Source organism: Maylandia zebra, linkage group LG2, assembly GCF_041146795.1.
Source record: "Maylandia zebra isolate NMK-2024a linkage group LG2, Mzebra_GT3a, whole genome shotgun sequence".
NCBI classification, from domain to species: Eukaryota; Metazoa; Chordata; class Actinopteri; order Cichliformes; family Cichlidae; genus Maylandia; species Maylandia zebra.
In genome coordinates, this window is record NC_135168.1 from 5,206,694 (window position 1) to 5,222,960 (window position 16,267).

A 16,267-nucleotide genomic window follows, 5' to 3' on the forward strand; every position below is an offset into this window, starting at 1 on the left:
GGGGGGAAAGGAGACCTCGTTGTTTCTCGCCTCTCTGGATAACACAGCCAACACAACACAGCCAACACAACATCATTTTCCTGTTCGCCTGTTTTGTTTGTTTTTGTTTTTTCTGAAAGCCGAAGCTGACCTGGACTCCTACCCTCCCCTCTACCATCGTTGCCCTCTCCGCGACCATCTTTGACCCTTTGACCCCTGAAGGCCACAGCAGCTGGACTCACAACAACAACTTGAGGATGTCAATAGTGCTGCAAAAAAGCGATCTCATGCAGTAGAGACGGAGAGCACTAAACCTAAAAAGCCCGTTTCACTACACGGGGGAAATTCCCAGATTGCGTCAGCTGACAGAGCTGTGACGAGACGCGCATGGAGCCCGGAGGAAAAGGGAGGGTGAGCAGAAGAATGCTGACCTCTGAGAAGAGCCGAACAGCAGAGCTGCAGAAGGCCGTGGAGCAAAGTAAAGACAACATAAATAGACTCCGATCTGACGTGGAAGGAAAAGACTCTGAGGTTTTTGCCCTCAGTAAGAGCTCAAGGCATCAGAGCAGAAATTGAGCATGGCTCCGGAGGAGCTGGCTGCTAATTGAACTCATCAGTCAGACTTGGAGTTTCACGTACAGGACTTGTAAACAGGCGGAAGCTTGCTGGAGCAGGAGGTCGTCAGACTGGACGCAAAGTTCCAACAGCAGGAGTAAACCCTGAAAGAGCTACAGAAGCAAAAGGGTCAAGTTACAAGGAGAAGATGCAGGCAGCTGCAACAACGGATGAAAACAGACCCAAAGAGGAGGGGAGGACCCCAGGGCATGCTTCAGGCCGCTGGTTTACCTAAACTACAGAACAGGAAGGTGATGAACACAAACATACACCAACACACGAACACACACTTCTGCATGCGCCGACTTAGAATGAAGGGAAACACACACATGAACACTTATGCACTCGTTGAGGGAGTGAAAACTGATACACACCCATGCACCAAAATCAAAATGTTGATTCAATTCACTAAGAAGTGACACACAATGCTCCAGCTGCTGCAATGAAGAATGCTTTACTGACAAAGGCTCAATGCTGCACACGACAAAGTCAAATACAGAATTTGCTATAATAATAAGCCCAGAGGGCATTTGTGTGGTCTGGGGAGCAGAGTCCGGAGCGGTTTGGTTATGAAAACGATGCCTGTGCGAGATATCTGGGGCTTAAGGCCTCGACTCAATTGTTTACTGTACACTAAAAAGAAAAGAAAACACTCTGAGCAGTGGTGCAGAGTGAAAACGAGGAATTAACAGTGTGAGTTTTATTTCAGAGCGCCACATCATTGTGATGGAGATTTAATAAAAGGAGGAACACACGGACAAAGAAGAAGAGAAAGGGGGGGCAGCCCTTGAGCACGATTGCCTGAGGTATTAAAGTTCTGTACTAAATTCTGGTTTCCAGTGTGAGAAAAGTCACGCAGTGCCAGTAGTAGAGCTAGGTTGAGTGATGATTCTAAATTACTGTAAGTAAATCATCGTACACCGTTCAAGATTCATGATAACGGGGATCTAGACTTTGTTGAACCCTAGGCAATTTGAACAGGTAAAATTTGAGTGACCAAGTAGCAGTTGAATAAAAGTCATTGAATAAGTGTTGAAATAGACTGGCAGAATTAAGAGAATTAAAACATTTCAAGAGTTCAAATTATTTAATATGGAAACGGTTCTATTTTGTTTCACGAATGCAAAACATATAGGTTTATGAATATGAAAAAGTTGAGGTGGTGTTGATTTGACTCTGTGTAGGTTTAGGTGGGTATTTTTATTGAAGGGAGGAATATTCAGTGACAAGTCCTAAGACCCGGGCGTCTGCATTTTGTTTTTGTTATTTTTCATTTTATTTTGTTTTATATTTTGAACAGTGCACTGATTTTTGTTTGTGAATCTTTTCTTTAAGCAGATCTGCACATCGGAAATTACAAGCATTACACGTCGGCGAGAAAATTGTTGTAAGTGAGTTTCTCCGCATTGAAATGGGTTCTGGAGGAAACACTTGTGGGGACAATTAGAAATGAGAGTCCCTGTCTAAAAAAGGATTCAGCGAGGTAATCCAAACTCAAGTTCTTGTTTTCTTTTTGAGATGACGTCATTTTGCTGAGTGTGGAAACTAAATGCGACGACAGGTTTCACTATCAGCAAAGAAAGAAAGAAATGAATGAACGGATGAATGGATGAAAGACTGGGAATAAAAACAAACGGACTGACTGGTAAAAGATGACAAGACTAGACCATGACTCAAGGTTAACCACCTCCACCTAGATAGGATAAAAGGGTGGATGGATTTATGTGTGTTTCTTTTTACAGGAGTAGAAGGAGGACAAAATATTCGAGGAAGAGTGAACCTTTAAATGCCATTTTTGTGTCTTGTGTTGTTTACAGAGGTAACTGTGCAGCGTTACCATTTACATTTTCTTCCCTACAGGGTTACAGTTTTTAATGTTTTTCTATTACAGGATTTCTGGGTGGATGTGTGAAGAAACGGTGGTTATGGGTTAGGAGTTGGTGATGCTATTACACTGTATTCTGGTGAGAGGGTTGGGGGAGACACACCCTGTCTTGAAAACTGTGATTCTTTTACAGGAAATGTTTTTATAGCACCTATGGAATGAGGATGGCTGACTACGGTCAATGTGCTGCTAATGTTTGCTTTGCTTTGGTGAGAGGGGTGCAGTAGAAAACAGACAAGTGACATGAAAACAAGTAATAATAACAAATAACAAATTTGGGGACAGTTTGACCTAGAGCCCACTAACTGGCCATTAGGGGCTCTCTCTCTCTTGGAATAACATTGCCCAAAGGGTGAATAAAGCAAATTGTGGCAATAATAGTGATTTAATGATTGGAGAAATCCTGAACATGATACTTGTCTGTTGTGCTGAATCTTTTATTACTCTTGTGATTTGCAGGTGGTTGTAAATAAGCTGTTTGCTTTAACAGGTTTGCTTTTTAGCTGAATTGCAAAATACAACTAGAACGATTAATTGAGACTAATCGCAACTAACCTGAAACTGAGGAGGTTCTATATAAGGAAGAATTAAAACAGGTATAAAATGCATCCGATCTTTAATTGCAGGTGGGACCATGAAGATTTTTTGGTACAGATTGCAGGTTGTTGCTCATTATTGAAGTGTGCTCATAAAGGCAAAAGCTATATAGGGGGTCTATGATTTGGTTTGTGTTTTAATAATTTAGGTATGGCAAAATTAAAGGTTTCTAGACAATTTAGGGAACGAGTGAGAAGCATAATGAGATGATCAGAAACTGAGTACTACACTCAAGTTAGAATTAAGAATGCCCAATTTGTTTGAGGTCTGTTGTTCATTTTTATACACACATTGCAAATGTGCTTATAAGGAGCTGGCACTTAGTCTGTGAAGGTCAAAAGCTTCATCCGACAACGGATCGGATTGATATATTGGAGCTATTGACTTCACGTGCAGAGGGTTAAGTGCATGCACGCTTACACACATAAGCATGGCATAGGATTGGAATAAACAAAGTCAACAACATTAGGTTAGGAGAGCCAGCGCAGGAGAGGTGTTGGCTTTCTGTCTCTTGCAGAGAAGGGAACAGACACCAGACGGGGACACGGAGATATGGGGACCCTCCACAGCAACGGGGGTCAAGTGTCATGGCCTTGGGGCTCCTTGAGAAGATGGATCCCATAACCACAGCGATAACCAGGAAGGGGTTGGCGAAAACTAGGAACACCAGAGACCAACGAGGTTCGAGAGGCTTTTGGCAAAAAGGGGGACACGGCGGTGACAACGGACAATAAACATACAGATCTTTGTTTGAAAGTGGGGCAGAATAATCCCCAGATCTGTGTAACGACTGAAGGGTGGTCTAACCCCGGATGTCGAAGAAAGAAGAATCTGAGGGCGTTTCTTCACTCCAAGAGGAGGTGGTAAAGGGGCCTGAAGCGTGTCAGGCTGAAACTCGAGTCTGAAGCTAAAAGAATAGCTGGGTTGTGGGAAAATTGGAAAACAACGGAGGTGTTGGGGTTGATAAGTGTCATAACGTGTTTGTTTGGTTTGGAAATAAATCCTGGTGTGAGTTGGGCTGGCAAGCCAGCCCAAAGAGGAGGAATGTGACCAGGAGATATTTTATTTTGTATTCTTATGATCACAGTTAGAATCAGAAGTATCAATCATTAATCATTTACCATTGTTGAATCTGTTGACAGTATAATCTTTTAATTACATCTGTGTTACTCTGAGCAAATATTAATGCACACTGACTGTTTATATAAAGTTGTTGCACTTTAGTGCAGTCACACCAGTCAGACCCACCAGTCCTGTTGGGCCCGGCCCGCCTGCGTGTAGTTCTGCACGTACGCCGGCCTGTAATCACATGCACGCACTTATGTAACACACACGCACGTTCACCTACACACTTAGTAATAATAGGAGGGTCGTCTGAGGACAGTTTTCTGATAGATACACTTTCACAAAATGCACAATGTACTACACACTTGTTTTTCTCTAACAACTGGCAGTTGATGTCCATATTAGGTAAACTCTCTGAACAGGCCCAAACTGTTATCATTTCCAGTAAGGTCTGACTGTGTGACGTCATCATGGCTTATATAAGGAGGGGGAGCTGTCCACTCTTTGGAGATCTGTGGCTGTACGCTTGTCTTCCCATGCTTCTGTCTTAGAAGTGTGCAATAAAATCACTATGTTTGTCACCTACACGGACTCGGCTGTTTTTCCTTCTTACCCAAACTGAACCAGACGCAACAACATGCTCCTGTACAGACCTCTGAGGAGAACCAAGGTGCAGTCAAAGAGTCCAGTCTGTCCTCACAGATGTGAACATGTGCTTTCATCAGGTCTGCTGTCAGCTAGCAGGCTCACATCAGAATCACTGTTCCTGAAAAACACAGTCTGTGTGACATCATCAGTCAGCTGATGGTCCCAGATCTGAATGGTTTCTGTCTCTACTGAGGAAGTCAGAGAATATCACTGAGGTGTGGATCAGGTCTGAGTGAGCTGTGGAGGGACAGCTTTAAACAGTCCACAGGTCTCACGTCCTGCTCAGTCTGCTAGCAGATACCTCGTATTGTTCCAGATGTGCTGACATCAGCAGCAGCAGCACAGCTGTGTGATACCATGAATCTCAGTTATTGATCCAACACACAGTAAATACAAAGATCAGGATTTCTGAGAGTAATCATTATGAGTCTGAACACATGATCACTGAATGTTAGTCTCCACAATAATAAGCTAACACAAGCAAACACAGCTTTCAGCTCTTATTTTGAAACTGGCTTATTTAGAGAGCTGTGATGTGAGCGTGCCTGGCTCTGAGGCACTTGGGTCAGCCTCTGTTGTTTAGAAGTGTTACAGACTGTGAATGACACAGACCTGTCAGTTTCCATGTTTGTCTGTAACACAGCTCAGGGCTCCATGCTGAACGCATCCATCCAGTGTTATTGATCCAGGACTGATACCAGCATTGGGATCAATACTACAACACACAATCACATGTGTCCATGTGATGTGTTTGACCAGCTTTATTCATTAATGATCAATCAGCTTATTTACTGCATCTGAGTCCAGCTTCATTTAAATGATCCAACCATGAAAATGACATCAGTCCTACAGAAGCACTTCATGCTAACAGGAAGTCATTGATTAAGGTGGAATAACACAGAGACACAACCACTCACAGCTAACCTGACCCCACTAACTGCATGTGTTTGGACTGTGGGAGGAAGCCGGAGTACCGGAGAGGACGCACACAAACACGGGAGAACATGAAGCTCTGAAACAAAGATGGTGGATTTGACCTCAGGACCAGGCGGGGTTACGGGGGCCATGACCCCCCAATAATAGATCCAGCTACACTGAAACTGTCAATTTCATTTACTTTTCCTGTTTTAAAGCTATCAGGCTGCTTTGTGGCTCACTCAATACTAAACTAAGATACTTTCAGTGTGAATCATTTGCAGGAACACAGGCAGGATTTAAAGTGCAGAACTTTACAGTCTCTGTCTCAAAGTTGGTCTGAACATGCTAACAGCTCTTTGTTTTTTTCAGTTTTCACTGGTTTGATGTAATGAAAGAAATTTTAAAGAAGCAGACGATTGTTGTTATTTTAGTTCTATAGTTTCATAAATCGTGGTGTGGATCTAAGTCAACATTCAGAATAAATAAGATAATACAGCACTTTGATGGTTGCCTTTGTATTTTCCCAGCAGTGCTCAGGTTGGTTCTCGGCTACATTTACATACAGATGTTAATGTGTTCAGCAGCTGGACTCATCTGAGGAAGGAACATTGGAAAGGTGCTCAGTGCACAACTGCATCACTAATTTTATGTAAGACCCTGTGTTTTATTGTATTTATATATTTGTAACATTTGACTCAAACACTTTTGGGAAGGATGAAAATGTTTTCAGGAGGAAGTTTTTCCTTCTGTCCGACTGCAGTACACACAACACTGCATCTCCCCCCATTATCACACTTCCTCAGGCTGGTGATGAGCTCCCCCTGGTGTCAGTGTTGATGACGTCATGCACAGTGAAACATAAACAGTGTCTGTTAATAAAAAATCATGTGTCCATTCTCATGTTTGCATCATGTTTCTGTAAAATCATCAGCTGTTTCTGAACCTTCTTCATTGTTTGACTCATTCCAACAGCTGTGAGCTGTGATGGAGTCAGAGCAGCTTCATCACTGATGTTCAGGTGAAGCTGAACTTAATAAACTGTAGAAATGATCAGGATTCAGGCTGGGTGTGTAAAACACTTCTGTGTGAGGTCGCAGTGCTTCATATGTGTGTGTGGGCTGAAGCACACATGTGTGAGTCCTCAGAGGTTTCAAACACATCACTGCACACACTTATAATCCTAGTTTAAGCTTGTGGATCATATCGGACACATCAGCAGCTCTTTGGAGACAAAGATTTGAGATTTAAGATGAGTCATAGTCTTTCTATCCATGGTAGCTTCCACTGCTGAGGCTCGGGAAACATGAAGAGGATGATTAAGAGCAAGCATCAGCTCTGTCTCATCTAACTACACAGTATTATGATCATGCACTTATGTCTCAAACTAAGACACAATGAGACAAAATGAGTTCTGTGAGTCTTTAGATTATCAGTAAATTCTGGTGACAGTTTGACGCTCAGTGGAGCCATTTTTGGTTTGTGATGAGTGTTTTGTGAGCTTCTGTTTTGTGAATCGCTCTTTGTAATTTAGAAGATCGTGCAGAAATGTGCGCGCCCTTATCTGAGAGGACACGGAGAGAGTGTCGCAGACTCGAGGTGAGGAGATAAACCTCGGAGCTGGACGGCCTGCACGTTACCCATGTGCATCTTTTCAGTGACATCAAGTGAACCCATAATAAGCATTTCTATGTCTTAGACATCATGTCCATTTCTAATGAGAGATTATTTTTAAATGAGGGAAACCTGGTCTAACAACACGCTTCCAACAGAGCTAAAGGTTCACCACAGTGAGACGGTGGGACTCTGATAAGAACTGAAACACTGTGTATGAACAGCTGAGACAAAACTATATATAAACACTCATTTATTCCAGTTTAGTTTACAATGATTTCAAAGTAATGTGGAACGATTCATGTTCATGAGCTGTTACAAACACAACTATTGATTTGTCTATATATGGTCGGACTACAAGGCTCGTGTTGAGGCTCTTGGAATAATGTGTGAATTACAGCAAGAAATGATGGTTTTCCATTTCACCAAAGTGGAATAAAATCACCACAGCAAAGAAATAATGTTATTGTCTGCAGCTAAAATATATGGTGAACATGGTTTTATAATAATGTGCAGACACAACCTCACTCTGCTCTATACGAGGAGCCAACCACAGCTGTCCGGGTCTTCATCCACCACCTCCACCATCTTTGCTCATCATCATTCACTTAATTGCTGATTGGTTTAAATCAAACTCCACTACAGGTTCAACTCCATTATATAACAGCATGTTGACTTTGGATCTGGTGTGCAGTGCCACCTTAAAAGACGAGGAAACTAAGAGATTACAAAAAAAGAAGTGGAGGAGTTAAAGAGCTGCAGCAGATTAACAGTTTCTGACAGTCATGTGTTAGAAATAGGACGATTAGATGAGCTGAGGGATCCATCTACTGCTCAGTGAAGCCTCATCAGAAACAGTCTCAGTGGAAGGATGGCTCTATTGTTAAGGAAGGACACAGGCAGAAAGACTGGCGTCTGTCACACAGGAACTGGACTGAAAATCAGCTGCACATATTCATCAGTATGTGCAAACATATTATAGGTGTGGAATTCAGGACAGTACCATCAGAAGTTGATCCACTGTGCAAATGTCTGATTGGCAGTGGCTTCATTTTTCACTATGAACAAACTGCTAATGCAGCATCACAAGACGTCAGCCATGGATTGGCCTCCCCAGACCTCAACATTACTGAAACATCTTAACAGAGGATGGAAACAAAGGGAACCAACATCCAAGAAAAGAGCTGCTGCTGAAAACTTCCTCACAGAAAACACAAACAAGCTTGACTAAGAGACTCTAGGCTGTGCTGAATTATAAAGGTGGACTGACCTCCAGGGTCCTTAGTATCATATAAGCTCAGTTTGTGTCTTATATACTTTCCATTTATATAACAAAATATATAGAAAGGAGGGTGGTTTAAGATGTGTGTAGAGTTTTATTCATTATCTTTAGACAAACAAAGAAAGCACCATCCATTCGTCTCCAGTCTGTATGAAAAACAGGGGAAAGGTCAAATTAAAACTTTGAAATTCCTTTCACAATAAATCCATAAATAAACAAAATAAAACACAGAAAAGTGTTTAAACCCACTTTTTCATAAAGCTGTCAATAGGAAATGTTCCAGTAAACATGTCTGTGTTTCTGCTGTTTTCCTTTCATGCGTCCACAGCTGACAGGTAACCCTATTGGAGTCGCCATAGTGACGGGTGGCGTCTCAGCTTCAGCGTGTTGATGGGCACAGCCATGGTTACCACAGCTGGAGTTGGTGTAGGGCGAGCTGTGAGAGGACAGAGATGGAGAACGCACATTTAACTCTTTAACAGGAGATACGTTACGACTAACAGACGACTGCTGTCTACATGATGTCTTTGCAGCCCTTATGCTACATGTTACACAACTTTTCTTCATGCCAACAAGACTGAGGTGCCACATAGTCGACACATACAGCTGATTATGATGCATGTTTTACTATTGCTATGTTCACATCATCTGCTTGGCTTTATTACTGAGAGCCTGGAGATCCTCTGACGTGTGCATGGCTGATGTGAAGTATGATTAGTCCTACATGACATCAACAACAGAGGCAATGAAAGCTTTGTTGTTAACAGGTTGTAGGTAAAGTCAAATGTCTACTTCTACACTTGTGTTGGGTAAAGTTCTTCTCCCTGCAGCAGATTTATATCTGTGCTTTCACAGGGCGTGATGTGGAGCTCAGCGCTGAGGTGCAGGTCTCCTTGGAGACGGCATCCTGGCTGAAATATTATCATGCTTCCAAAACATTTCAGCTTTTATTTTGAAAGAAACAAGACTTGAAAACGAATCCCCTTCTTCCTCTTTGTCTTTGTTCTTCAGAGGAGTGTCACCTGGACAAACTCAGGGCTGTTCTAGAGCCTTTGTTATTATTTGACTCCATAGAAATAAAACTGAATGGAATCAAACAAAAACTCCCAAACAGCTAAAACACTTTGCTTTATTCTCTTTCTTAACAAATACGTTGAAGTCCATCCATAACAACACAGCTGAGATCTCCTTTGTAATCAAGTGTTTACATCCTTTGTACAGATCTGCATACAAAACAATCATTTACGTCCCACAGAAGTCTAGTTACACGTAACTATACAAGAACTGGTGAATGACAGAAACATGAGACACATGATCACAGGTGATAACAAAAAGAGAAAGAATTCATGTGTTAGTGATGTTTTTCAGCCCTGATGGCTCATGTTGGAGAAACAAGCTGAGGTACGTGGAAAGTTCACACACACAAGTGGGCGTGAGCGCACACACAGAGAGAAACACAACTGAAGCATCTGTTTGCTGTTTCTGCTTTCATCATCTCTGCTGCTGTGTCAGGCTGGGGTCTCTCAGTGACGTGGTTGAGGTGAAGTATGACGAGTATCCCTGATTCAGTCCATCGAGACAAAGGGCAAAGAAAGCTGTTGTTAACAAACTCTATGGTGATGTGGCATTTAGCTCTGACTCTACGCTCTGCTGAATCCTTTGAACCTGCTGATCAGTAAAGCTCTACGTGCTGCAGCAGATTGACCTCATCTGTGTTCACAGGTGTGGACCTCAGCGCTGAGGTGCAGGAGACTTTCATTCAGTTCTCCCTGCAAACAGCATCCAGCCTGGAAATACTGTCATCTTTCCCAGAAACGGTGCTCTTATCTCAGAGAAGAAGTCTGATGTAAATAACTGCAATCAACAGTGATGTTCTGCACAGATCACTTTTCCATTTTGCTCTCTAGATGAGTCCCAGCTGCCTGACCTTGTGTCCAGGTGATCGTCTCACTGAGGAGCTTTTGTTCTGAAAATCTCACGTCCATCACCTGTTTCCTTTTTACTATCTCTGCTCTTTCTTTATTCACAATGCTCATAATATCACACAATTATATTCATCACCTGCATGTTTTTATCCAGCTGCTGTTAGAACCAAACAAATAAAAAGGATGAAAAGCCTGAAATCCTTTGATTTATTACATTTGAAACAAATATGAGAGCATCCCTAACAGCACAGCTGAGACCTTTGTTTTAATCAAGCCTTTGTATCGACACACTTGTAAAGATTCATATACAAAACATAATAGAATAAATCAATATAAAATACACATAATCACAAAAATGCAGCCATGTTGTGAGTTTGCATCTAAAACATGTATGTTTCCCTTTGTACGGGCAGATTTACAGCAGACAAAGCAACACGCTGATCGACTTTGACCGCTGCAAAAACAAAATACCCACCAAGTCTGAAGTCGATCAGAGGAACTGTTGACAGACTGACAGACAAACATACAGATGCTTGATTCATTAGTGCGATTAAATGTTCTTCTTTAGCAGCATCACTTCATGTGTTTGTGTTCCAGGAATAAAGGTCTGTTTAAACTGGACGTCTCCTCAGCATCACTCGTGCTGTCATGGTTTCAAAGCTGTGCAGAAAGAATCTGAGGGATGATACAGAGGTGACCAAAGTTACAAACATCCAGCTGTGCTGCAAATGTTTGCAGAGCTCCAAACTCTTTGGCTTTCTGCAGAGCAAGTATGGAAGAAGCACCTGAGCTAACTTCAGTTTAGACGATATGAGGAAAAATGCTGCTTCCCAAAGTTTCCTACAAGTATCCAGTTTATATTTAGAGAAGCGAAGGCTCTTTATCCTGACAACTACTCCCTGGTGGATCCCTGTCCTGTGACAGCAGCAAAGACTGTGTATCAGTATCATCAAAGCCACTTCAATAACCAGTGTTTAAAGCTCTCTAGCAGATGGACTTCAGTGGCAGCAGCCTCTGTCTGCTGTGTACAGAAGGTTCTCTGATGAAGCACACAGCAGATGCTGCACTACAACAGCAGCAGCAGCTCAGCTTCAGTTTGCTTCGACGCCCTTTTTGACCTGTGAAACAGCAGAAAATGAAACATTTCAACACCCGTTTGTTAGCGTGAGCTATTCTGCTGTTTTTCATCATTTCACAGGTGAAATAAAATCACATTTACTTCCTGTAGGAGTGATCGTGTCCAGCCTGACTGAGACCATGTGCTCCATCCTGCACAGGTAATAAACCTCTGACATGAAGGGCTGTCAAGTAGTTTTAGACAAATGGGGGTAAAAGAGACGTTAAAAGCTTAAAGAGAAACTACATTTTCTAAGAACTGTCTGACGTTCACCTCTCACACAGTGGATACGATTCTGCCGCTGCAGGAATAATCTTTGTGGTTATGAAACTGTCCATGTGTTTGCAGAAAATGTCACATGTTCAAAGCCATCCCAGCACCTGGGGTTTGTATAAGTGCAGCTGTTGGTGGGGAGATAGTCTCACTCTTCTATATAAAGAGTCAGCAGGCAGCAGATCTTCATCTGTGATCTCCTCCATCATCACGTCTTCACTCTTCAGCAGCTATGGCTTCACTTCGTGCCCTTCTGGGAGTGGTGCTGTGCTCCTCATGGTTTCTGCTTCTGCCTCAGGCCGACTTTGATTTACAGAGTCATCCATCATATTTTTTATTTTTTATTTTACTGCCCATCTATTTTCATACAAATGTCTCCGTCTTATGGAAAAGGGGTGGAGCTTATCCAACGAGGACAGGCAGGGCCCCCCCAGACAGTTTAGCAGTCTATACAGGAGGCTGACCTTTGCAACATGTACTTCTATAATGACTTCACCATTTAGGTTATTTGGTTATGTTTCACCCTGGATTTTGTGTGATAATATTTATTTTGTCCACTGATTTAAAAACAACAAACTATATGAATATAAAACAGTGTGAACAACAAAACATCAGCTTTGGAAACTTTGATGTAAAATTCTGCAATTGTTTTCTCAGATATAGCATAAATCAAACTAACATACATCAGTGTGTTATTAATGTGCACACACACACACACACACACACACACACACACACACACACACACACACGTGTTACAATAAACAGCTCTTATGCTTCTGTATGATTCTCAGTGCTTTCCATTTGCGTGTCCACAGGTTGCTGTAAGTGGTGCTTGACTGCAGTTTGCTCTCATTTCAAGTGGTTTGCTGTCACAAAGCCAACAGGAAGTCCGGCCATGGTTGAGCCAACTGAAGATGGGTTGAAGGTGGCGTCCTCGTTTCCTCTGTGAGTGCGAGAGGACAGACAAAGCAAACACCGTTTGGACAGCATTAAAATATTTACACTGATGATTAATGTTGTGTCTTTGCACCTGTAGCGATACATGTTGGAAAATGGAGACTTTAGCCACCAAGACTGACGTGCCTGGAAACTTCCCTGTGAGTACGCCCACAAAGACAGGAAACAGTTTAGCCACCGCGGTTAATCCTCCATCATCATCATCCAGTATTTTTCACATCTTTTCTTCTGCTGTTTCCCTTGTTGTCAGTCACGGGTTTGTGACTGAAATGCGTGTGGTCGACGGGAAGCCTGACGAGTACGGCCTGAATCATTCCATCAACACCGGACGGAGTGAAACCTTTGTTGAAAACAGATTATATGGTAACGTTGCATTTAGCTTCAGTAAACTGTGAAGTTACAGCAGCAGATTTACATCACGTGGCTTCACAGGAAGTAGTCTGGACCTCAGCGCTGAGGTTCAAGCAGCTCTGCTTGCAGACGGCATCCTTCCTGAAAATGTTCTTCATCTTCCTCAAACCAGAACTTTTACATTGGTGCTGAAGTTCTATATAAAAACAGCCTGAAATACAAAGTGATGTTGTGCACTGATTACCTCACACTCTCCATGTTTCCTTCTACAGAGGAGTGTCCGCCGGAGTGTTTTGTCTGATCTGTTGTTGATCGTCTCATTGACACTGCATGCAGATCTGACACCAGGGCTGGACTGGGACAAAAAATGGTCCCGGGCATTTTGACTGAAGACCGGCCCCCCAGGTATTAAAGGAAAAACCATAAAGCCTTTGAATGAAAACAAACGCTGTTGTCACAGTGATGGATGCTGTCTTGTTGGTATACATGCATCAGTCTAATAAACTTAAACCTGCACCATCCTCCCTGTCCTGGTATTCTAAACAGGAAGTAGACTGTTGGTCGAGTTAACCTCCTGAACATCTACAACACACGGTGGAAACCTGACATTAAGACAGAGACTAGAGGTGAGACATGATCATTGCTGATTACTGATGACAGATTTAGATATGTTTTCATAAACCTTTCATTTGCCACATCAATAAACAGCACGGCAGGGCAAAATATGTTTTCTAACATGGCAACCTTTAAAAAGTGAAAGGAGACAGAAAGACAGGTGAGAAAGAATCAAACGGACTTTTTGATGCATTTTACACACAGTACTGGTGCAGAATCTAGAAAATGTGGGAAACACTGGCATCATATGCAGTACTTACTTCTGAAGAAATTATGATGGGACCCTAAAAAATGACTATGTACAATAATGGATTTCTATACATTTTACATCAGATGGAAACGTTTGTTGTAAGATTCAGATAATTATTTATTAAAAGTGAGACATTTTAAATGAGAATAAGAAAGAAAAGTATTTCTTTGTGCCCCCCTCTCCCTGTTAATGCCCTACCTGCCCCCTGGCAACACTTTGCTAGACCCGCCCCTGCACAGTTACCAGCTGTCAGCTACACAAAAAGGATCCTGGTGTTATTTGTCTCTCAGAAACAGTTCATAACTTCAACTCATTTTTGTTTTGTCATGTTTTGTTCTTTACATTGTCTTTCTTCTATATAATTGTTAAACATTTAATAAATATGTCTACAAAAAGATTTTAAAAATCAGACATTTCACACAGACACCCAAATGATTTCTGACTGATGAAGGGGGCTGAAGGTGCCCTGCTCTTGCCCAGCTTCTGCTGCTCTCTCCCTGCTCACTGTCAGCAGCTGGCAGCCTCGGTCCTGCCTGAGACTCTTCATCTATCAGTGCCAAAGAATATGGGAAATAGCAACGCACAACATGCACATTACAAAACAAGCACATGAATCAGCATTACATTCATTAGTGAAGTGCTGACGTTCGTTCCTAAACTTTGGGCCTTAATTAACATCACTGTGAACTAATGTTTGCTTTGCTTCTTAACCAGTGAAGCAGCGAGGGGCTTTCTGAGGTTCCTGCTCGTAAATGCCCAAAATGAGTCGAGTATTTCTCTGCAACTACAAACTCTGCTTTCATCAGAGGTGTAAATATTACAGCACTGTGTCAGAGTCAGTGAGGCTGGAACACAGAAAAAGGAAGTAATGTATTTATTTTTAGACTTTATTGCCTGGAACCACTTTAAAAATACGCTTTGGGTCACAATTAACTGCAGAAACCAGGAATCCACATATGAACATTATCTGTGCAGAGATTTATGCTTCTGAAGGTAAACAGTGAAAACTTGCAGCACTAAATGCACAGATAGCCAGGCGTTTCACATTTTGGGACCATCTGCCAGTTTTCATTTCTTAGGTATTGAAGAGCAGAAATGATTGAATTTTATTTACATGCTTAAAAATGTTTGCTTTTGAATATTATTTGAAGAATTACCCACACACTCAGGCACTTTGGGCCTGTTTCCCTTTGCACAACCGAGTGTTGGAAACGGGCCTTTTCTCTTTAAACTCTGAGGGGCTGTAACTTTGGCTTCTATTGGCAGATTTGCATGATTGACCCTCTTTTTAAAATAGTTTTAGCCAAGAGAATCAAGCTAACATCACTGTTTTTACGTCAGCTCACGTCACACGAGCTGTTTCAAGAAAAGTCCTCCTGTCACACAGCAATGCCTACATCAATCACACCACTCTGCTTAAATAATAATAATAATGTTTAGTGAAGCAGGTGAAGCAAAGGGCTGCTTTTAATAGGCTGGGAGACCCAGGTGTGCTGCTTTAGCTGCTGAGCCTCTTATGCTAGCCTCCATCTATAAGCTGGGATCACAGGAGCACTGCAGTCCTGATAGATCAAGGATTGTTATTCATGCAGGTGACAAAAGTTTACATTCACAGAGTCATAGGATTGAGCCTGGTTTGAAAAGCAGCTGTTTAATGCAGCTGCTTAGAGTTCACACACAGTAGAAGAATCTGACTTGAGTCACATTTCAAACACTGGAAAAATACTCAGCAAGTAACAATGAAAACAGCACAGACTCAGTATATCCTGTTCAGTCCTGTGTTTGATATGAATGTGCTGTTCAGAGAGGATCTCATGTCCTCTTTTACAAAGCCTTTGTTTCATGATGTTTGTGTATAAATGAATGTAGGTGTGTTTCTAAGTGTGAAGGAGCCCTGGGAGAAAAGACTGAAGCTTGTGCCAAAGAACAAACAGGAAAGAAAGATCAGCATTAATGAAGACGAGCACAGAAGGAGCCCAAGCACGTGTTGCTTTTTCAGATTTCTCTAAAAGTGTGTGTTCATTTGTTCCATCCTTCACAACAAACAACAGCTGACAGACACACATGCACTCTGTGTCACTTCACAGGGGCTGATGAAAGTGGACACAGTAAAGGGAGAGCTGGACCTGCTCTACACATCCTGCACTCTGTTAACAGACTTTATTCTGCAGCATCA

At 42.1% G+C, this 16,267-nt stretch overlaps 2 protein-coding genes across 2 annotated transcripts in view; both read left to right on the forward strand.

The window, feature by feature from the left end:
- The window catches only part of LOC112431789 (NACHT, LRR and PYD domains-containing protein 12-like), a 301,046-nt gene that overhangs the window by 26,363 nt on the left and 258,416 nt on the right, over positions 1 to 16,267 (forward strand). The window lies entirely within an intron of this gene.
- LOC112433257 (uncharacterized) overlaps positions 12,814 to 16,267 on the forward strand; it is a 48,011-nt gene continuing 44,557 nt past the window's right edge. The window contains exons 1-2 of the mRNA XM_076876307.1: positions 12,814 to 12,863; positions 13,126 to 13,238. Coding sequence (XP_076732422.1) covers positions 12,814 to 12,863; positions 13,126 to 13,238 — 163 coding nt within the window. The remainder of the gene's footprint in view (positions 12,864 to 13,125; positions 13,239 to 16,267) is intronic.